At 26.8% G+C, this 23,808-nt stretch overlaps 1 protein-coding gene across 1 annotated transcript in view; it reads left to right on the top strand.

Annotated features, from left to right (window-relative positions):
• Positions 1-321: 321 nt before the first annotated feature.
• LOC107454014 (mitochondrial enolase superfamily member 1) overlaps positions 322-23,808 on the top strand; it is a 33,749-nt gene continuing 10,262 nt past the window's right edge. Inside the window, exons 1-9 of the mRNA XM_043046463.2 lie at positions 322-463; positions 3,938-4,040; positions 5,630-5,745; positions 13,545-13,658; positions 16,346-16,386; positions 16,477-16,508; positions 18,221-18,259; positions 20,031-20,113; positions 21,563-21,597. Of these exons, the coding sequence (XP_042902397.1) occupies positions 383-463; positions 3,938-4,040; positions 5,630-5,745; positions 13,545-13,658; positions 16,346-16,386; positions 16,477-16,508; positions 18,221-18,259; positions 20,031-20,113; positions 21,563-21,597 (644 nt within the window). The 5' untranslated portion in view covers positions 322-382. The remainder of the gene's footprint in view (positions 464-3,937; positions 4,041-5,629; positions 5,746-13,544; positions 13,659-16,345; positions 16,387-16,476; positions 16,509-18,220; positions 18,260-20,030; positions 20,114-21,562; positions 21,598-23,808) is intronic.

Below are 23,808 nucleotides of genomic sequence, written 5' to 3'. Positions count from 1 at the left end.
ACCAATAATTACTCTTTTAAACTATTCTAATATGCTACATGACTTGAAATTAAATTTTAATGTTTTGAAATTTTAAAATACTCTTTCAGAATTCGTCATTCCAAAAAATTAACAACTTTATTAATACTTCCATGGAATTAAAAATTAACTTCACACAAAATATCGTTTGCATATCCATATTATATAATACTTTAAAAAAAGATGCTTTTTAATGTAAAAAAAGCGTGTATGTAATGATGGATAATTTCAGCATTTAATGTATCTAAAATACTAAACCGTCGTCAGATGGTAGCACTTTATGCCATGATAAAATTTGGTCTTTATCAAAAATTTTTTCTATTTTTTTTATCTCTATTTATTGAATATTAACATATAAGGAAAAATGGCTGCTACAATCGTAAGCCTTGATGTAAAAGATATTCGATTTCCAACTTCTTTACAAGGAGATGGTTCGGATGCTATGGTATGTTTGAAATAAATAAAAATTAATTTTTATTATAATATATCTTTAAAGTATAATAAAATTTACTGTAACAACTTCAAGAAATAAGAAGTAATAATTTTTGTCATAAAAGAAGGATAGGGTATAATTTGTGCTATGTAGACAAATGTGAACGTTCTTGCATGAATGGTGAAGAAATAACTTGAAAGTCTTTAGCTTTAGTCCAATATTTTTTAATTCAATGTCATTTAGAAGATTGATTTTAAATTCTGTGTGTAATTTTTGTCTGAATAAGTAGATATAGTGTTTTGTCTCTTAATAAGTGGACATAAATACTTAATTCTCAAAAATTTATGTCTACCAATTTAGTGTGATGTGTTTTAAAGCGATTTATTAGGATTTCTTCACATTTGTAGATAACGATTTGTTTCGTAATAAGTGTGAGTGACAAGTATTAAGGTCACAACTGTGTAAATTCTACACTGTCAAAGAATCGCTAACGAAATGCCCAAATAATGCTTTTTATAGTAATGCATTTATTTCAGTAGAAGAAATTTCTGAAGGAATGAAATTGCATGATTTATAATTAATTTATGTTTTTGTTAACTGTAATAAATTACCGTCTGTCTAAATTGGGATAACGGATGACAATTTTCTCTATAAAATGTAAAAAAAAAAGTTATTTTTATTTTTTATTTTTTTTTAAAAAAGCATAAATTGTAGTGAAATGATTTAAAATTTTCTATTTAAGAAATTTCCACGATAGCGAAAATAACAGTATTAAAATAGTTTCTAAATAAAACACTAAATGAAGTTGTAATAAACAAATGAAAAAAGCAAACAAAAAGAAAAAACAAAAAACAAAAAACTGAATTGTGAATTGAACTCTAAGTTAAACTTAGGAAAATACTAAATCAACATATGTCCGAAATTTTTCTTTGACCACAATTAAAAGTTATAAAATAATATTAAAATGAAATAAATAAAAAAAAATGAAATTAAAAGAAATGAAACTAAAAAAAAGTGAAATTAAAATGAATGTATAACAGAACTTCACCAGGGATCACCCTGCATGTATTCATGCTGGGTGCCTCCTTGTGATTACGTATTGATTCCCACCAACGCTCAGAATATTCTAATGCAAATTTAAACTTAACATCTGACCTTAAATCTGAACTTAGCATCTGACCTTAAATCTGAACTTAGCATCTGAACTTAAATCTGAACTTAGCATCTGAATTAACTAGAAATCTGAATTTTTTCCAAAGCCTACGAGCCTATGTTCATAAGATAATAAATAAAAGGCACGTAGCTGAATTCTGCCAGCCATTCACCTTATGTAGTAGAGCACAATCTCCTGCTATTAGCCAAATATATGGAATTATTCATAACTATATAGTGATTTTTGATTAATCCTAGCTTAAAATTGGGGTTAGTTAATCTTATTCAGAGATCGATTAACAAAACAGTATTACATGCGTACTCTGTATCCGCATAAATTCTTTGCACTTATGCGGATGCAGAAGGTTTTCCTCTAGTAGATTATTACAGCATTTGCAGAATATTTTCTTTTTTTAATTTCTTTTTTTTTAAACTTTTAAAAAGCAAATAAGCAAACGAAGAAAAATTGCTAAGACACCTTTTTTTTGAAAAAAAAAAAAAAANAAAAAGATATTTTTAAATTTTTTTTTTAATTTTTTTTTTTTTAAAAAGCATTAATTGTAGTGAAATTATTTAAAATTTTCTACTTAAAAAATATCTACGATAGCAAAAATAATAGTATTAAAGTAATTTCCAAATAAAACACTAAATGAAGTTGTTATAAGCAAATGGAAGAAAAAAATAGCAACAAAGAAAAAACTAAATTGTGAATTGAAATCTAAGTTTAACTTAGGAAAGGGCTAAATCAACATATGCCCGACATTTTTAGCTGACCACAATTAAAAGTTATAAAATAATACTAAAAGGAAATTTTAAAATGAAAAAAAAAAATGAAATTAAAATAAAAAATGAAATCAAAATGAATGTATAACAGAACTTCACCAGAAAGCACCCTGCATGTATTCATGTTGGGTGCCTCCTAGTGATAAAGTGTTGATTCCCACCAACGCTCAGAATATTATAATGCAAATTTGAACTTAACACCTGAATTTAAATCTGAACTTAGCATCTGAACTTAAATCTGAACTTAACATCTGAACAAACTTAAAATCTGAATTTTTTACAAAGTTAGAGCCTATGTTCATAAGATAAGAAATAAAAGACACGTAGCTAAATTCTGCCAGCCATTTACCCTATGTAGTAGCGCACAGTCTCGTGCTATTAGCTAAATATATGGAATTGTTCATAACTATTACAGTGATTTTTGATTAATCCTAGCTTAAAATTGACGTTAATTAATTTTATTCAGAGATCGATTAATAAAACAGTATTACACGCGTATTCTGTATCCGCATAAGTTCTTTGCACTTATGCAGATGCAGAAGGTTTTCCTCTAGTAGATTATTACAGCATCTGCAGAATATTTTCTTTTTTTAATTTCTTTTTTCTTTTAAACTTTTAAAAAGCAAATAAGCAAACAAAGAAAAATTGCTGAGACCCTTTTTTTTTTAAAAAAAAAGAAAGAAAAACATCTCTAAACTTGTTTCGAATAAAAATTAAAAGTATGAATTGAAAAAACACCACAAAGAACAAAAATTTTTTTTCTTACTTTATACACAACTAGAATGAGAGAGAACATCTTAACTGTTTCGTCTGCGAACTCTGTGATGAGGAAGAGAAAAACCTCTTTGTACAATTCAGAACTGGTTTTTGCTTATAATCAGAGGAAAGACGAGGTCTGGACAAATTCTATATTCTTTCTCTCTATATTCTTTCCTCTATATTCTTTGGTCTGGATGAGGAAAATATTTGCATTTTGGCATCAAGCTCGGTTAACTGTTAGCTACGTTACCGCATAAAATAAAAAGTTGACTAGTAGTTCATTACAGGCTTATCTGTATTGGTATTTATTCGATTTTTTAGTATCATAGAATAAAATTCAACTTAATTTAAAAAAAAGATATAAGTTCTTATATTTTTAAGAACCTTATATTTGCGTTATAGGTTAGATTAAGCTGACATTTTACAACAATAATTTCTGTTAGACTGCTTTGAGGCTGCACAGAAATTAAATTGCTGCAGATTGCTTCCGAGAATTCTGCTTAATTTCTTGTTTTGTCCATTATACGACAAGCAGAGAAAAATATGCCTTTCTCGCTGATTAAATATAAACGTTTTGCTGGAATTTTCATATAACTTAATTCAGATGCCCACAAATTTTTTTCCACCATTAACTGTTAATGACATTCTTTTGCAGCTTTCCCTGTGTGTAGAATTCATTATTTATTTTTTAATTTAATTTAATTCGAGCATTAACATTTATTTTCTATTAGCATTAAAATCTAATAATTATAATACTTTTTACTGTAAATTATAATAATACTTTATTTTAAGCACGTAGATCCTGACTATTCTTGTGCTTATGTTATATTATTAACATCAGATGGAAATAAAGGTTATGGACTTACTTTTACTTGTGGAAGAGGAACGGATGTTGGTTAGTAATTTATTACATTTTGTACACAATAAAATGAATTGTAATTAGTTGTAGTTTTTAAGAAACTTAATCGTAATCGAAGAGTTGTTTTGCGGAAAAAGAACGAAGACATGTAAAAAGTTCTATAAATGATTAAAATTATACAGAAAAAAAAAAGCATTTGAACTTTTTTACTATAGCATGAGATTGGAGAGAAGGAAATACATAATGGATTTCTAATGGGTAAAATTGAAAAGAAATTTGCAGCGAAACTGAATTTTGTCAAAGCCGACAGTACTGTGTATTGGTCAGGGAGCTGACCTCTCATCTGAAATCTCATCCTCGGTTCGAATCCCGGGGAAGGCATGGATGTTCTTTCATTCCCTGTACTATCTGCCCTTACTGTGGGTGGTTGGCATACTTAATATGGTGTACCTGAAAGAGTGGCTAACAAATCTGCCCTACTGATATCTGAATGACGTGTGTCAATCGGGTGAGTATTAGAAGAAAAAAAAAATCCAAAAGGGGGATAGATCTCTTGCTTCTGACCTGAGCTCAAATTTTATACATGGCCGACTTCAGACCAGCTCACACTGCTGATATAAAATATTTATAGTAGTCTGATAATGTGCAGGATTGGTAAGAGTCCTACTGCTATCCTCGTGCTATTGACGATCGCAACGCTCGAATACGCTATCTGTGGGGAGAAGACTTGTTCCATGTCTGACCCTTCCTTCTTCTCTGTTGTATAGGAATGTATTACGATATTTCCCCCTTTCTTAATATTTTTCTTATTTAAATGTAAAGAAACATTTTTTAAAATATCCACGAAGTTTGATTTTAGAACTATGTTTAATGTAGCTATAACTATTCAATGTCGGTTAAATTAAAAAATGAAAATGAATAGAAAAAATGAAATTAAAAAAAATGTCTTTCCGCATTTGATGTGTGGATTAACTGCTCAATATCAGTGAAAAAATGAAATTTAAAAGAATATAATGTCATAAAAATGTTTTTGCAAGAGGGAACACTTTTAGATTCTTTTTTAAAAGAGGGTGAAATGCTGAATCGATTAAAAGACAAAGCGCATCTGTTATATGGATTAACTGTACAATGTTGGTGGCAAAATGAAATAATAATAATAAAAATAAACTGACTTTATTAATACGATGTCTATAATATATGCAATTTGATACTTTTTAACATAACATGATTAAAAAAAACTATCAATTCCTCACTTAACAGCTGTAAAGTTAAACAAAAAAGAAGTTAATTTTAATGCAAAATAAGAATAATTTTAATTATTTCATGAATTTTGAAATTTTTTTGGATTAAAATTATTGATATTTATTCCATATTTTTTTCTATGATTTTTATTTTTTAGAACTTTTTTTCTATTTTTTCTCGAAACCTTTTAATGTCAATGTGAGAGGATTATTGTAATTCCGTTCATAAGCTTTGCGTTAACAAAGTTTCAAAAGCTTCCAATTACTACTTCTGAATCACCTTGCATATTAGAATTCTGAAAAAAAAAAAAAAAAAAAATTTATTTTATTTTATTTTTGTTAACTCTTCATATTAATTACTTAAATATGTTTTCAAATTTTCAGTTGTAGCAGCAATAAAAGCTTTATCTCCAATAGTCATTGGAAGAAATATACTGAGTATCTTTGATAATTTTGCTGGATTTTGGCGAGAATTAACTAGTGACTCTCAATTGAGATGGGTATGTTTAAAAATAATTTTGTATACTAAACAAAAATGTTTTTCTTATACTACAAGCCTAAAAGTTTTTCAGTGATGATTATAATTTTTTCCCAAATAATAAAGCTAAGAAAAATTATTTTTCTGCGCAAGATTATAAAATGTGTTTAATCTAAGAGGATTTCATGAAAATAATAATTACTTATAAATTTATAAATATTTATTATTATTTTTTTATATTATTTATATTACATATTATTTATTTTAATAATGAGCTAAAAAATGTGGATTTTATAATATACGAATTTTTGGAAATCCTAGTTTAATTTTTAAAAGCCAAAATCTGGAGGAAATCTGTTATTTAGTTCATGAAAATTAAAAATTTAAAAATGTGACTTCTTTGAGATGCCTAAACTAAACTGTTTTGCAGATTGCGACAATTTCCCATGTCCGCTTTTGAGAGTTAAGAAACCAAATTGAATAAAAGATATGCTTATTCAGAGAAAATGCGTTTAAATGTCTGATTTTATAATTTAAAATGCACAAGTTAATTAGCATATTTAGGGTTAGGCTGCGAAACCGTAAAAAGTGAATTCTAGTATACTTAAAAATCCGATCATTAGATCAAAAGTTAATCAAAGTGTTTATTTTTTTCTTTGTGATCTGTTTATAAGGTGTTTCAAATAAATATTTAAGTTCTAAGTTGTTTGATTTATGCGGAACACACACTTCTGTTTGAGGAAATGAGAAACAGCCGCAGCCTCTGTTTACAAATTTATGTAAGCATATTATAAAAAATGAAAGACTTATTGGCCACATTCGAACCAGCCGTTTTCTGTCTCTTCTCTTCCTAAGGATCTGAGGTGGCAATCTTAATTTGAATATCGATTATTCAATGATTATTAATTGCTCAAATGTTCATTTAATAAAAAATTCATTTATGTATAATTTAATAATTAAGTATATGATTAATTACTTGCTATTTGTCAGTTTAGTAATAGATTTCTCTATACATAATTAATCAGTTTTTAATAACTAAGAGCTTACTAATTAATTATATCTGTTAGTACTTAGAGTTGTTTTTGGGATTAAACAATAACCGTTGTGGTCTATCTCTCTTTACTTATTACCTAACAAACATGATCATTTGACTGAATGTATGAAAATACTAGTTTTAGTGCATATAAATAAGTCTTAAACAGTATTAAAAAAACTGCCTATTAAATCAAAAATGCTTTACTTTTTAAAAAAAAAATATTTAGGGAGTTATTTTAATTTGAGTGAAAAGAAAAAAAAAAGGTGATAAATTAATTTATAAACTATCCGTTTTTCAGTTCAAGTTCATAAACTTTTCGACCATTATTTTCGTAGATGTTTATTTCATTTTCATTTGTTAGATGGCGACACCATATATCAAGCGATCGTTTGCGTTTTCTTAAAAAATGTCAGTTCAGAAGAGGTAAAATCAGAAAGGAATGAAGTATGAATGGTATTATGAATTCTTTTAAAATAATGATCTTGGAAAAAAATATTCCGAAGGGCGCTCATGTTGGTGTCTGAAAAATGATTATAACTTCAAATATAATTTTCTTATTTATTATAATCGGAGGAATTTTTTATTATACTGCGTAAAACAATAAGGAAAAATAAATTCGAAATAATTTTATTCTATAATGGCATATAGCGATATTATATTATTATATATTATATTATTTCAACAGTTCAAATTGAAAACGGTTCTTATCTGTTTTGAGCCTTTATATTTTTAAAAATTTTGATATTAATGTTAGAATTTATATTTGGCGATATTTAATCTCCCTCTTCTTATTTTTTTATTTATTTTTCTTTATTAATTTTTTTTGTTAATTTCAACATCAAGTCAATCGCAAGCCTATAAAATGAAGATCAATTTCTTTTCCGCAATGGATAAATAAAGTAAGTAAAAAAAAGTAAAGTAAGTTAAAAGTAAAAATGCTGACATAAAATTCCGGTATAAAGCATTTAAAATTACTTCGAGCAAATTGGAATTTAGAAAAACATTTGCGTTAAGTTCATAAATAAGAAAGATCCTTTCAGCACGTTAAATTTAAACATGGTAAGTTGTATTTCAGCGGACTGTAGATTGGCCAATTATGGTATTTTTTTAAATTAAAAACGTCCAATTGTTTATAATTCTCGATTTAGTAATCCATCTTAAATTTTTTTTATTTCATCGTTCTCTTTGCTCATTTTTCAATACACTTTCGTAATTCGAGATCTAATGATCAGATTTTCATCCTACCAATTCGCTCGATTTCGTAACTNTAAAAAAAAAAAAAAAAAAAAAAAAAAAAAAAAAAAAAAAAAAAAAAAAAAAGCATGACAAAATTTGCCAGAAAAGCGCTTAAAGTTGCAATACTTTTCATAAAAAAAGTTTATAAACAAATATGGCCCTTTCAGCACGTCAAATTTCTATTCTGTAGTTGCATTTCTGTTGTCTATAGATTAGCCTGCATGATATTTTTTTGCTGCAAGTTCAACAGTTAAGTAATCCTCGAATTAATTATCGAGTGTTGAATTGTTTTATTTCCTCGTACTTCCTGTACATCTTCTACGCATCATACTCATTTCAAGTTTTTAAGTCTTATGGTTTTTCTCAGAGAAGCAAAATGTTACATAAATTTAAACATCCAAAACAGTGGTGGCGCTAACTAATTTTGAATATAGAGAGATACAGAGAGAAATGAGTGAAAGAAAATATGATCATTAAGTCAATAGTTATTTAGGGTGTGTCATTTTGTCCAATCACTGCAGAACAGTTTGACTTTTTGTAACATCCACTTTTTTTATTTTTTAAATTTCTTTCTTGTTTTCTTTTTGTAACTTGACTATGGCTTTGAGATTTGATTTTTTAATATGAGATTTTATTTCTATGAGTTTTTATTTTTCAAATAGAGAAATATACATGTAGTAATTCTAACTGCAGAATAATAACATGTTTCTCAAAAAATGATAACTGAAAAGTAAAAATTGCAGAAAAATAAGGTGAGAAATTTTAAAAGACGCATGATGAAATGAAATTAATTAAATAATTTTTGAAGAAAAAAAATTATTTTGAAGAATAACTGAAAATAACATTAAGCAGCCTATCTTTCGACCGGTTTCCTGATTTAACTTTTGCCCCGTGGTTGGATTTGAAGTCCGCATCTCTTCACATTTACGGGATAAGAAGTCAAAATCCATTTTAAAAAAAACGTTTAATAATTTTTTGGAGCAGCAATAAATTAGTGAAGAAATAAATGGACCAAAAGAATTTTTGAAAATTTGGTTGAAATCTAAAAAATAAAAGTAACATTATGCGACCCTTACTTTTGCCTTGCCACTAGATTTAAGTATTGCCCTGAGCAATTTCTTATCTCCTCATATTTTTAGGTTAAGAAATTCAAATCCATCGTATGTGATGCTTGCTAGCTTACAGTTTTGTTTAGTTAAAAACTAGATTCTCGGATAATTTTTTACACGTTCTTCATAAGTTAAACTTAACTTCATGTCAATCTCTCTTTAGTTCTCAAATGAAGATGTGACATTCTTATCTGTACAGTTGCTAGTTACATTTAAATGTTCTTCGAAGTTCTTTTTATATCCTCACAATTTGGAATGAAGAAATCCAAATTCATCTAAAAAAAAAAAGGTTCTATAATTTAAAGGTACAATAATGAGTTTGTGAAAAATAAATGGATGGAAACAATCTTTGTTTTGATCAATAAGTTTAAGAAATGTGTCTAAATAATTATAAAGTAAAAATAACATTAAGTGAACCAATCTTTCGACTTAAGTGGAACTCATTTTTCGATATTTGAAGGTTAAGAATTTCAAATCCATCATATGCTGATGAATTTCCACATATGATGAATTTGAATTTCTTAACCCCATCATTCATTCATCATTAATCTATTTATCACTGATTTCATTCAAGATTTTAAAAATGCATATTAAAAGTGGTAATTATAGAATACCCTGCATAAAAAAGATAAATGAAGAACAATTTTGATTTGGCCAATACTTATTGTGATTAATTGTGTTACCATATTTGAGTTTTTATGCTTAAACTTGATTGTCAATTTAGTTTATTAAAACTTGAATAATATTTAAAATATATGAATTTTTAAAATGCATAATATATTAAAAGCTACTGCAGCTATTAAAGCTATTATAACTATTAAAGTTATTATAGCTATTAAAATTTTGTTTGAACATTCTTATTAAATTTATTTCGATACTATTTTTCATAAATTCAAAATATTATTAAGTAGATATTTTTTAACCAAAATGTAAATTTTATATTAAAAAATTAAAGTAATTTACTGCGAGAAACAACAAAAATGTACATGGAATAATTTATGTAATTTACTTAAACTTCTTATCTTTTCCTTATCAAATCTTTTCTTTTGAACCAATTGAGGGCAGAAAAAGTAATTACACTTTAAAAGTAATTTTATACAAAAAGGATAAATTTATAAAATCTTTATGAGATACTTTGAGATTAAAGCGATATAAATATCCTCAATTTTATTCACCAAAAATTGAAATTTTCTTTACTTTATTTTTGAAAATATTTCTTTGCTGAATTTTAAGCTTTTTTTCTCTAAAAAGAAATTTTCTCAATAGAATTTTTTAAGGCTTGACTTAATCCACTTATTGCATTGAATATGCAGAAACTTTAAGTAAGTTTCTCAATTTAAAAGTAGTAAATATGTGTTTTCAGTTTTTAGATTCTAGTAAAAGAAACATTTGAATTTTAATACTAAATTCGTTCTTATGTTGGTAGAAATAAAAAAAGAAGTAATTGCTTTTAGCATTCTATGCCATCTGGTTTTGATGTAAAATATTATTTAGGATTAAAAAGATAATTTGTTTTACGCAAATGTAAATAGACTTAAAAAGTATTTCAAATTAGATTGTTTTTTTTTGTATTGAAACGTTTCTGTGAAATTTTTATTTATTTATAAAAAGCAATTTCTATTTGCTTTACTTTGTTTTAAAATGGAATGCAGCTGTTCTTTTAACACCTCAAATTCTATTTCAGGATATGATATATTTCTGTTTGTCATTGTAAATTTTTATAAAAAGTCATTTGAAAGCTAGCAATTAAATTTTTTCATTTTTAATGCAATTTTTTTTTTAAGAAATGTATTCACTTTAGGAAGAGAGTTATTGATTACGGACAACGAAACTTATTGAGGAAAAGCATTTTTCTTATTTTGAGTTAAATTAGTATTTTACTTTTATGAAGAAAAAAACTTTAGAAATACATTTAAATTTTTTAAATGGAATTCGTATAAAAACAAGATAGACATGAACATACAAAACACTAAAAGAAAACGATTTGTTAGGAAGTTGCTTTAGTTTTTAGTTGTTATTAATGTTGTGTGTGTGTGTGTGTTTTATAATATAATACATAGTATTAAAAATACTTCTTGGTTTTGAAAAGCTAACGCAATGTTGAAATCCTTACATACCAATCTTTTAAAAGTTAGCTGAAATATTTTTTTGTAAAAAGCGCATTGTCTCTATAATTCAATCTGAAAGAAAAGAAAAAGTAAAAAATTATACACTCTATAACAAAAAAATCGACGCACCAAGAAGGAGTGGTCCGATTGAAACAAAAATTGGTGGATAGGAAGACAATGTACAGAATAGTAAATGATTAAAATTTCAGAACAATTGAATAATTTATTGCAGAGTTACAGTAACAAGTTCAATAAGGTGTTGACCTGTCTCTAGCCTGGATACAAGCTGCCACACGGCGTGGCATACACCGATAAAGCTCCCGGATGGTCTCTTGCGGTATTTCCTGCCCTAATTCGATCCAATTGTCGAACGAGGTTATCAACATTCCGTGGCAGATGCAATCGCCTTCCCATCATATTCCAGACATGCTCGATGGAAGAGAGATCTGGTGATCTGGCAGGCCAAGGAAGAGTTTGACAAGCTTGCAGACAGTTCATAGCAACACGTGCCGTATGTGGTCTGGCAATTGTCCTGCTGAAAAACCAGTCCAGGGCGCTGCAAAAGGAACGGTAGCAAAACAGGTCTTTGGATGTCGTCGACGTACCATTGTGCAGTAAGTGTACCTCTAATGACGACCAAAGGGGTCCGGCTGTCAAAGGAAATGGCACCCCAGATCATAATGCCTTGTTGAGGGCCGGTGTGGCGTGCAATAGTGAAAGCAGGATCCCCCCTCTGCCCTTTGCGTCTCCAAACAACGTCTTCGATGATCGTTAGGACACAGTTGGAAGCGGGATTCCTCGCTAAAGACTAGACGTCCCCAGTCGGCATCATTCCAGCCTGATCGAGCCATGCACCACTGTAATCTGAAATTTCTAAGCAATCGGATGATTGCTTCTTGGTGTGTCGATTTTTTTGTTATAGAGTATATTTGAAAAAACTGCTTCTTGTTGTAGTTAGTAACAATTATTTAAACTACCATGCAAATATTGAAATCACACGCTAGTGCAGGAAATACTACGTGCTGTTAGAAATCTTCGCGTTAGGAATTTAAAAAAAATTGAATTAAAATTAGTTTTCTTAAAAACACGTTTTTTTCATAATTTAATTTCAAGAGAATGAAAATTTGTTATTAGATATTAGACGATTTAGATTATTAAAGACTAAAATATTTTTACGTTTATTGCCTGCGAATAGAACAGAATTTTAATTAAGAATATAAAAATAAAAATAAAGGATATGGACTTTTTTTGGAAATTGGAAATAGGTTAAGTAAATATTGGTTTTCCTTATAAACATGCCTTTTCCATAATTTAATAGAAAACTAAAGAATAATTTATTCTTAGAGACTTGAATTGTTAAATTATTAAAGACTAAAAGATTTTTAGGGAAATGATTGGTTATTTACGAATGCAGTAGAATTTCAATTAAAAATACAAAAATAAGAATAAAAGAACTGAAATTTAAGAATTACTTTTGGTAATAACTTGAAATAGATTTCGTTAAAACTATTTTTCGTTTAAAACATTATTTTTCTTCAATATAATCTACAACTGAAGGAAAACTTCTTATTAGATATTGGAAGATTATAAGATTTTTAGAGATTAAAAAAATTTTTGGAAATTTATTATTTACTTGCGAATAAAGCAGAATTTTAATTGTGATTTACTGGAATTGAATTAAAAGAACAGGTTAATTTTGGAAATTTGAAATAGATTTAGTTAAAGTTAGTTTTCGATAAAAAAAATTTATTTTTCAATTTAATAGACAGCGAAATGACAAATAATTATTAGAAACTAATATATTTAGATAATAAGGGGTTAAAATATCTCTGAGTAAATTGTTGTTTCTAACGAATAAAAAAGAATTTGAAATAATTTTTAATGAAGATTACATAGATAGAAAAAAAAAGAACAGAAATTTACGAATTGCTTTTAGAAATTTGAAATAGATTATAACTAATTTTTTCTAAATATTTCTTAATAAAAACAATAGTTAAACAAAAAAGCAAAAAGTTAAATAAAAACAAAAAGTTAAATAAAAAGGAAAAAAATATTTGCATGTATTGGTTTTTGCAGGGGTTATCGGTATTGATTTAAATCATAGATTCAAAATTTGTATACGGCAATCCGTAGGAATTAAATAGCATTACCTCTGACCAGTAGGGTAAGTAAGCCATCATATGAATATATGAACTGAAATTAAAATTTACTCTCTTAAATTCTTTTCAGATTCATAATTAAAATTTCCCCTTGTTTTAATATACTTTTTTAATGGAAAAATATCTTTTTCTAATTTTAATTTTTAATAATTTTTAATTTTTTTACTGCTTAGATTGGTCCTGAAAAAGGAGTAATTCATTTAGCAACAGCTGCAATTCTCAATGCATTGTGGGATTTATGGGCAAGAAAGGAAGGAAAACCTTTGTGGAAATTACTAGCTGATATGGTATAGAATTTTTGTATGTTTAGATTATTGATTTTATTACATCAAGTTACTCTCGCCGTAGTTGCATTACTTATTTAAGTTTTTTTGCAATTCTGTTTTTATTTTAAATCCTAAATCTTGATCCCGGTAGCACAAATTCTCCTGCACAGCAGAGGGTGCTGCAGATTATTACAGCATCGCCAGATTACTTTTCATCTTAATTTTCTTCTTTTTTTAAAAAACAAACAAACAAACAAACAAACAAACAAACAAACAAACAAACAAACAAACAAGCAAACAACCAGACAGACAGACAGACAGACGAACAAACAAAGAACAAAAAGTAAAGACTTTTTTTTGTTATTTGGTTACAGGTTCAACTGTATAGTGATTTATTCGATTGTTTTAGTTTCATTGTTTAAAAATTAATTTAAATTTAAGGAACTTAAAAAGTTTTTATGTATAAGGACTTTACATTCGCAAATTTTGCAACATTCATATTTGATTAAGCTGAATTTTTACAACCTAATATCTGTTCCCTGATTGCGTTGAGGTCTGAGATAAAGTTGGATTCATAAAATTAGAGCTGCAGATGTAAATTCTGATTCCGGGCTCTTGATTTTACGCGAGTGACTGTAATTATTCTATCTTCTATCAAATACGAGCATTTATAGTCAATCACGAAAAGTTGGGTTTGAAGTTTAAACTTGTTTTGAGATAAGTTTGTTATGATATTTGTATCGCGAATACTCTGTTAAAAATTCAGGATCAACTGACGGTAAGAAGTATCGACACTCAGGGTGCCATAAAATCCATTTTCCTTACAATCTTTAACTTACCATAAAATTAATTTTTACTGGAACATGTTACGGAACAGAAAACCTGATAATACTGTAATTTTATTTTTATAATAATAATTACAGTAGAAAGAATTGCATTATAAATTATATTTTAAGGTAAAATGGATGTTTTGGATGATGTACCCAAACTGCCGGCATTTTTTCCCGTTATTTGATCCGGAATTTTTTAAATAAGAAAATTTTTTGTATAAGAATATAAAAAATAGACTACCGTTTTCAAGTTGGCATTTTTGCATGCTTGCTTTTCTATACGCTTGCAATAAATTAAAGATTTTAAGGGATCACAATGATAATCGTCATTTTAAAAAAGACTTAAATTTTTTAATTAAGAACATGCTATTGTCGGTTGTTAAGAACATATCTTTGACGATTGTCTGTACGATTTTATAGGAAACGGTTTTAAATAAAATTTTTTTTTTCTTCTGAATACACTATAAAAAATCCCGGATCAAGTTACGGTAAAAGTATCTGTACTCGAGGTGCTGGTACTTTTTACAGTAAAATCCTTATTTTAACGGAGCACAAGACTGAACAAAAAAAATTTAACACTGCTATTTTTACAGTAATGATTACCGTAAAATCACTGAATCTACTTTAATTACATAAATATTGTTGTATAATAACGCTATAATATTTCACGGTAAAAGTGGATTTTACGGTAAATCTGATTTTACGGATAATGTACCCAAAGTGCCAGTACTTCATACCTTAATTTGATTCGGAAATTTTTACAATATAATTTCTTGATGTTGCGGGACATTTAGATATTCTAAAGCTTGCTTTCTTATATCCACTAAGATGCCGCTACTGTGTTCTTCTAATAAACTGTGCTAATAATAAACTTTTTAATTTACAATAAACAATTTAAATCTCTTTCAACTTAATTCTATCTATAAAGAACTATTTTAAATAATGCAACTGTATGAAATATTTAGTTTAAACCACACTGTTAGAAATTCCTCTGAATAAATGGTTAAATAACTATTTATTTAATTGTTATTTTACTATATTCAAACAAAACAGTAAAATAACTATAAATAAGATGGTATTCAAACAGTTTACTGTTAGAAAAACCGCTTATTACCTAATTTCACATAATACGGTTAAATAGCCGGTTAAATAAGCCAACTGCGCTCACTTAATGAATTCACTTCGTTCCTTGGCATCACAATATTTCCTCTCTTCTTTCAACACATGAAGAGTTTTCAGTGTCCTGCACTCCTGAATTTGTGACCCTGGACTATTAGAATACGATAATTTCATTCATGCAAAGATATCAGTACCAAAAACTTTCTAAACACAAATTGTCAAGTATTTCTTATCTCTTACGATAGGTGAAACATCCAGATAATTGATAAAAAAACATTCCGATGTTCATTTGGTAAAACACAACTCATCCGCAACCTACCTCTAATGCACATTACCTAACGAAAAGCCAAGCTCCAATATCTAGTTAAATTTACTTTTTATGAGCTTGAAAGCATGCTAGACGTAAATGGTTAAAAAAGGAATATTTTTGTTTTCATTGTCTTTTCACCATATTAGTTGTAAACGATAACTAATTAGTTTAAACGATCCGGAAAGGTGAAAAAATTTTTGTACCGTAAACTTTACAGCTAATTGTGGACATACCTTTACCGGTTATTTTACCGTAATTTTTGAATGAAAATTCTAACAGTGTATGTGTTCTGATAGTTTAAATAAAATTTAAAATGTTTTATAGTAGTTAAAGAACTTTATATTTTAACATTTAAACTAAAGGAGCCTTGGAATTATGTTAAAGATTACTTTATTCAAAGAAATTGCTCATTCTTCAATGCGATGTTCATTGCAACATTTTTTTTTTAGGAGCCAGAAAAACTCGTCTCTACCATAGATTTTCGTTACATGTTAGTGCTAAGTATTAAAATATAATTTTGGTCAATAACTTCATCATTAACTTCCACTTCAAACTTTCTAAACTTATATATTTCTTTTAGTACTGACGTGATTACAAAAGAGGAAGCTGTAAGTGAGTATATTAAAGATTTATTTTCATGTTTACTTATTTAAGTAATGGCGGTTGTCAGAAAAAAAAATTGTAGATTGTTTTCGACCTTGTGTTTCAACTCGAGCTGGGAAACTTTTTTTGCGAAATTATTATTTTCCAAAGTCTTATTAATTAACATTTTCGAGTGACTCCAATAGAAAAAAAAACTACTCCATGTTAAAAGTTTTAAAAAATCATAATTTTTTTTTTTTTTACCAAAATAAGATATTTTACCTATACCGTTTAATAACAATAAGGGATATTTTAAATTTACCTTTAATAAGGTACACGGTAAATGTAAATGTTAGTAATATAAAATATTTTGCATTTACATTTTCAATAATGTGTTTACTTCTCGTAATGTAATAATGTAATTTAATTAAATAAGAAATTAAGAAATGAAATATTCTTAAAAATTAATTAATAATGATCATCATTATTTTTGACAACCTCAAATAAATTACAGAAACAAATAGTTAAGGTTTCTTATCAAAATTAATGAATAATAATAGTAATGATGATGATGATGATAAGGAGTATAATAATAATAATTATAATAACATTAATCATAATAATAAATATTATAATAACGATTACAATAGTGATTAAAATGATAATTATCATAATAATCATTATAATAAAAATGATTATGTAAACGAAGACTATAATAATAATAATTACGATAATTATTATAGTAATAATAATCATTATAATAAAATAATCATAATAATAAATATTATAATAATGATTATGATAATTAATATAGTATAATAATGATAATGTAGTAATAATATAAAGAATTATTTCTAGAATGAAATTATTTTAACCCAAAATCAATAAAAGTATTTATATAAATTCAAATTTATAGATTCTAAAATTCTAAATGCTTAACTGGGTTTTAAGATATGTTATGCATTTTAGCTTTTGAGATTGATCAAATATGCAACATATGCGATTGTATGATTTTTTTATTAACAATATTATATAAATAAGTTATTATTACTGTTTAAAATATTTAAAAAGGGAATTCAATATCCTTGGTGAAGCTGAATAGTGCGGGTCTTATACTTGGTATATTATTTCAGAACAGTTCACTACATTAAACCTAGAAGGTTAAATGCGTTTTAACTTTATAAACTTTGCTACTGAAAATGTAATTCCTTAAAGATTTGTCGAAGTAGTTACGAATAGTTATTCCCCGTTCTTTTTTGTCAAATAGGAATTATGAAAACTTTTTTACGACTTAATAAACTGAAATAAAATTTGAAAGACGAAATATCATTTGAAAATTCTATTTCTTCTTTATCATTCACAATTAAATATGAACAAAAAAAATAATGAAGTTTTGCGAACAATTTTATTTAAGAAATAAAGCTCCAAGGCATTTTGTACATCATTTAAAAAAAATCTTTATGATGTTATTAAGCTAATAAGATTTTATGTTCCAGAAATTTATTATGCTATGATAAAACTTTTGCATCGTTTTATGTTAGAGAAATTCCATAAAACTGTAGTTATTTTTTGTACGGAAATACTTAAGTTTATTAAAAAAAAAAACCCTAACTTTTGGAGCGTCTTCCTGAACTATTTTACTGTCTAGAAGATTAGAGTTCGAATCTAGATGATTTTAGCCATTTGTTTTTATTTTTCTTAAATTGCATCAGCATTTATTCACGATATTTTTTATTTTGTAGAATATTTAAAAAGCAAAGAAAATGGAAAAAAGGAAAGAGGTATAAAATAGACATTTTCTTCAATGAGTTGTACAAGTTATGAATCTATTATAAATAGTTATTATGTATGCAACTATTATCTGTAGTTATTATGTATGCAGCTATTATATATAGTTATTTATTATGTATGTAGTTGTAATATATATAGCTGTTATACATGACATGCAACCCCTTTTATTTACATAGTTTTTTCATAATATTTATACAGAATAAGTAATCTTAATGTTATATGGCAAAGAACTTAAGCCCTATTATAATTGATATCAACATTGTGGTATTAGATAATAAATAAAAATAATAATAATTTGGTAGATAATTCAATTCAGAAAAACTTTCGAACTCTTGAAATAACGGTTCAACGTTGAATCGTAATATTGGTACCCGAACCATACTTTTTTTACAACTTTAAAATTAGTATGGTTTTAAACTAAGCCTTGATTCAGTTCTGGTTGAAAAACTATCGAGTAATTGAAATTCATGAAGGATTATGGATCATGTATAATTCAACTTACCACTTTAGTTACTGTACAACTTTAAATAATATTGTGGTTCAAAACAGTTCAAATGTTTTATCGGAAAACTGAATTATTCTTTTTGAGCGGAATTATTATTTGTGCGGAATAATTATTCGAAGCGGAGTTCTTCATTTTGCGCAAAAATAATAAAATTGCTAATATTATGATATCGTTTGCGTTTGTATGATGTTATGCGCCAAACTTTTTTTCTTCATACTAGATAAATACAATTATTTAATTTTATTACCTGACGTGACTATATAATAAAATGAATATAGTAAAATACATGCTAATTGTTAATTTTTGTTACAATTGAAGAGATTCAGGAATGCAATTACTAGCCACATTTCAAAATTGTTCAGGAGTGCATTTTTGGTAAAATTCTGAAATGTTGTAAAATAACTAGATAAAGAAAATATTAAGGAAAATTTTGATAAAAAAATATGGCTTCAGATTATATTGCCTAAAACCTTCCAGTTTTAATAATTTTAAATAATCTTTTGCGTCTTCATGTTATATTATAAGAGGTGCAGATCAATTTGGAATGAAATTTAAATATTCACTAGGCTGCTAAATCCTCAAAGAATTACTCTGTTTGAAGAAATTGAACTGTTTACAAGAAAATTTGTTCCATTACACCGTTTAATGTTCCTTTACACTACTTTTTTTATTTTTTCATCACACTTTTTAATTTTGTTTCTTGACACTTTTTCTTTTGTACAAAGCTCTGTTACGTTTGGCCATTATCTATCTGATGTAAACATTGGTTGTTTTAGAGTTTCAAAAACGTCAAACATTAAGATTCAGAATCATTATTGGATACTTACAAACAAGTTATGTCACGCGTGGGTGCTGAATCATGGCATTTGTCTATGCCATGAATTAGTCAGTTTTGACGCACATTAGAGACATCGCTTACAGATATCGACTTAAATCTGAACTGAAACTTGATTTTGATTGATAATAAAATAAGCCTAATAGCTGTAACGTTAACATGCCACACACAATTCTGTGATTAGACACAACTATGGGATTTCAGCGGTATTCTTCTTCTCGAGTTGAAAATACCTATTTATTTGAAGTATGACATAAAGCACATTATAAAATCAAATGAAAGAAAATAATAAAGAGATAAGTTTGATTTTAGGAGTTAAGGATTTTAATTGCTCTAAATTGAATCTTTATTATTATTTATTGATTACTAGGTTTAATTTAATTTAGTAATATTACATGTAATATTACATTTTTTTTTGTAGAAAATGAAATTTTAAAAAATGGGTTTCCAGCATATTGTACTAGCGCAGGATGGCTTGGTTACAATGATGAAAAAGTTAGAAAAGTTAGTATTTGAAAATGTTTTGTTTTTGAATTTCTGTTATATCAGGATTTGTAATTTTGGTCTTATACAAATGAAGCGAACATTTTAATTTTTTTTTTAAAATTATTTTTTAGATTTTTCTGATATTCATAGTTTTACATATCGCAAGATTTTAACTCCTAACTATTACTGTAAAAAATACGGTTTATCAGATTTTTTGCCCCGTAATATGTTCCCATTAAAATAATAAATTTTTTTTCGGAATGTTTTACAATGCAGATAAATAATGGAATTTAACATATGACTGTAAAGATTACTTTAAAAACTCGCTTATACTACACGTTTATCATTTAGTTAAACTGTTATCTTTTTGTCTAACTTATCAAATTGATTAAAACTGACTTTCATTCATTGAATATTGAATTACAGTGCAACAAAACTTCTTTCTCAAGTCAAAATAATGAAATCTTTTAAATCTTAACAGATATGAAATAATAGTAACAAAAATGAGTTAAATCCTGATAACGTCGAATTCAATTTAATCCTTACAAAAAAGAGTACTTTTTATTAAATATTATGCATTATATTTATTCCATGTTAAAGGAATAGAAGCTCTCATTTCAAAAGATGAGGATAAAAATAAAGCACTAAATATTCTTAAAAATATAGAGAATTAGAATATTTATCAATTTCTGATTAAATTTTCACTGATTAAATTGTATTGTAAGAAAATTGTTAAGAATGTTAAGAAATTATTTTATGACAATGCTTTTAATGTTTTAAAGCACGAGCTTGATAATTATTGTACTTTTATGAAAATGTAATTTTTATACAATTTCTATATTATAACATTGGATATGAATGGTTTTAAAATAATACAAAGTAAAAAATGCTAAGCGAGTGAAGCATTCCCACAACATTTCGTAGTGGGCTATGGGGATCCTAGAGGTTACGAATCCTCAATTTTGTGACCAATGGCGTGATGTTGGCAATAAATCCAGTCCATCACGAGGACAACCTAGTGTTTTAACTATTGAGCCATTGTAGATAAGTTATGAGTATATGATAAAAAAAATATGGATATTAAATAATTTTTTTAAGAATGTTGGAAAAAAATTAGACACCTGCTTTTTAACTTGAATATTTACGAAAAATGTGACTAACTTTACTTAAAAAAATAACTCTGACAAATATAATACACCAATTTGAATGTAATCATATTGAAGAATTTTTTTTAATTGTAATAAAAATTACAGAATATAATCATTTTGGAGAAAAAACATTTTTCCTTCAAAGCAACGGACAAAAAAAAAAGAGCGATCTGTAAATCATCAAAACTTGTTTTTTATTTGCTTTAATGACTTTTCCAGTTTTGCGGATGTTTTGTTCATTATGTTTATTTTTCAGAGATTTCAGAATAAATATTTAACATTTTAAAATTTAATAAATTAATAGAATTGAATTTTGCAGTTATGCAGGCAAAAACTGGAGGAGGGTTTTACAGCGTGAGTATGATTTCATTTTGTTCAGTAGAATGTACATTGAAAAAATTTCCGGATCAAATTATGGTAAAAAGTACCGGCATCTTTTACATTAAAATCTATTTTTACCTGAACATGTTACGGAACCAAAAAAACACGATATACGGTAAGTTTTACAGTAATAATTACAAGAAAAATTGCTAAATCACTTTAATTAAACAAAAATTACGGTATAATATTCTACGATAAAATGGATTTTACGGATGACGCACTCAAAGTTCTGATATTTTATACCGTAATTGATCAGGAATTTTTTTTACCGTATAGTTATTGTTTATTCATTTTTTTCTTAAAAGAAAAGGAAATATTATTTACATGTTATTTGCTTATTTATTCATTTCTTGTTTGTCTTTTTACTGACATATATTTTCATGTATATTAGACTCAATTTATGATTTAACCGCAAAAATATTTCGTTTTTAAAAAACAAGCACCTTTTTAGGAATATTTTTGCCCTAGTTCTTACAAATGCTTGTTATTCTGTATAATTTTTACACGTTAACTCCAGTACTGTACTTAGAAATGCATTTAGCTCACCTTAATACCAAAAATGGTGTCAACTATTTCTTGATTTTTTTACAGTGCATATATAAGTAAGAGGCTCATTGAATATATTAAGCCGTAAATAATTCTAGATTTATAATATTAAGCCGTAAATAATTCTAGATTTAATTAAGCCGTAAATAATTCTAGATTTTTTATTTAAAAAGTAAGAGATTTTTTTGAGTGAGAAGAAATACTTTTTTCTAGGGGGGAAGAGGAGGAGGAATTTATTAAAAATTAAGGCTATTTGTTATCTATGCTTTCAAATATTTTATTGAAATTCGTTAGTTTAATGTTCGTTTTATAATTTCAGTAATAAAAAATAAATTAAAATATAATACCGAATTTAGTTTTAAGTAATTTATCTACGAACGAGAAAAATGTAATGATTAAATAATTTATGAGGAATTTTTTAGCAGGTTCTTCATTTTGTTAAAAAATCTAGAAAAATAAGTTTCAGATATCACGACAGATACCTGCTAACTTTTACGATGGTAAACTCCCCCCCTTTTAACTTTGCAGGATTTACTAAAAAATTAGTAAATAATCAAAAATAAAATTAATAGCAGAAAATAAAATTTTAAGTGAAACAAAAATTTATTTAAAATAACTTTAAAGCGTGGCGTTTTAAGTACATACTTATAAATTTTTTTAAAAATTCTAATACGAAAATTTCACATGCACAAACTCACAAACTTTAAGAAATGAGTGTTCCTTAAAAAATGACATGTTTATTAATTTATTGCCAGTAGTGTAGGCTAACTATCTTTATATTTACTGTTTTAATTTGTTGGAAAACATTGTAACGCATAGAAATGTTTCTTAAATGTTATATATTTTTAAAAAATAATGCATTAACACTATGCGTCGCAAAATGCTACATTTAAAACTACTTAGTTGTTGCTTCAAAAAAAAAATGATAATAAAAATACCTTTAATAAGCAATACATTAACAAATACGAAAAACAAACAATACAAAACAATATAACAATAATAAACGGCACACATTAAATGTACAAGTCATTGTAAACACCCGAAGTTAGGTAAATCTAAGGTTTTACTAGTAAAACCTAAGTTTTACCAATGTGGATTGGTAAGTCCGAAGTATGCTTTAATATGATTCCACTTCGTATTTTTATCATTTCTTTGAGGTAAAACGCGAGATTTACTAAAGCTTTCGGTAAAGACCTTGAACGAGGGATTAATTATGATAGAATTTTACAGTAGCAGAAATATTGAATACTGATCCAATACCCTTCACCTCAACGGTCAGTATAGGGAATACCGGGAGCAGTGGTACTTACCTTAAAAAACATCAGTGTAGCGTATATCGAGAAAATGTATATGGGGCAGTAGCACTTCCCTAAAAAAACAAACAAATAACATCAATGTAGAGTATACTGGGCAATGCCACTCACATTTCTTATCAGATTGTTAGAAATATCAGAATTTTAAAATCAGATTATTAAAAATAACTACCGGTGATTATCAATGATTGATTATTAAGTTTGGTTTGGCAAAAAAAATTAACCCTTGCCAACGGTCTCCTTTAACAGAAAAATACCATATATTGTATACAGCGTTTCAAAAAGGTTAAAACACACTTTCGATTGAATATATATATATATATAT

This window comes from Parasteatoda tepidariorum, chromosome 5 (genome assembly GCF_043381705.1).
Source record: "Parasteatoda tepidariorum isolate YZ-2023 chromosome 5, CAS_Ptep_4.0, whole genome shotgun sequence".
Lineage (NCBI taxonomy): Eukaryota > Metazoa > Arthropoda > Arachnida > Araneae > Theridiidae > Parasteatoda > Parasteatoda tepidariorum.
The sequence above is the reverse complement of the archived record's forward strand: the minus strand, read 5'-3'. Positions and strand labels throughout refer to the sequence as shown.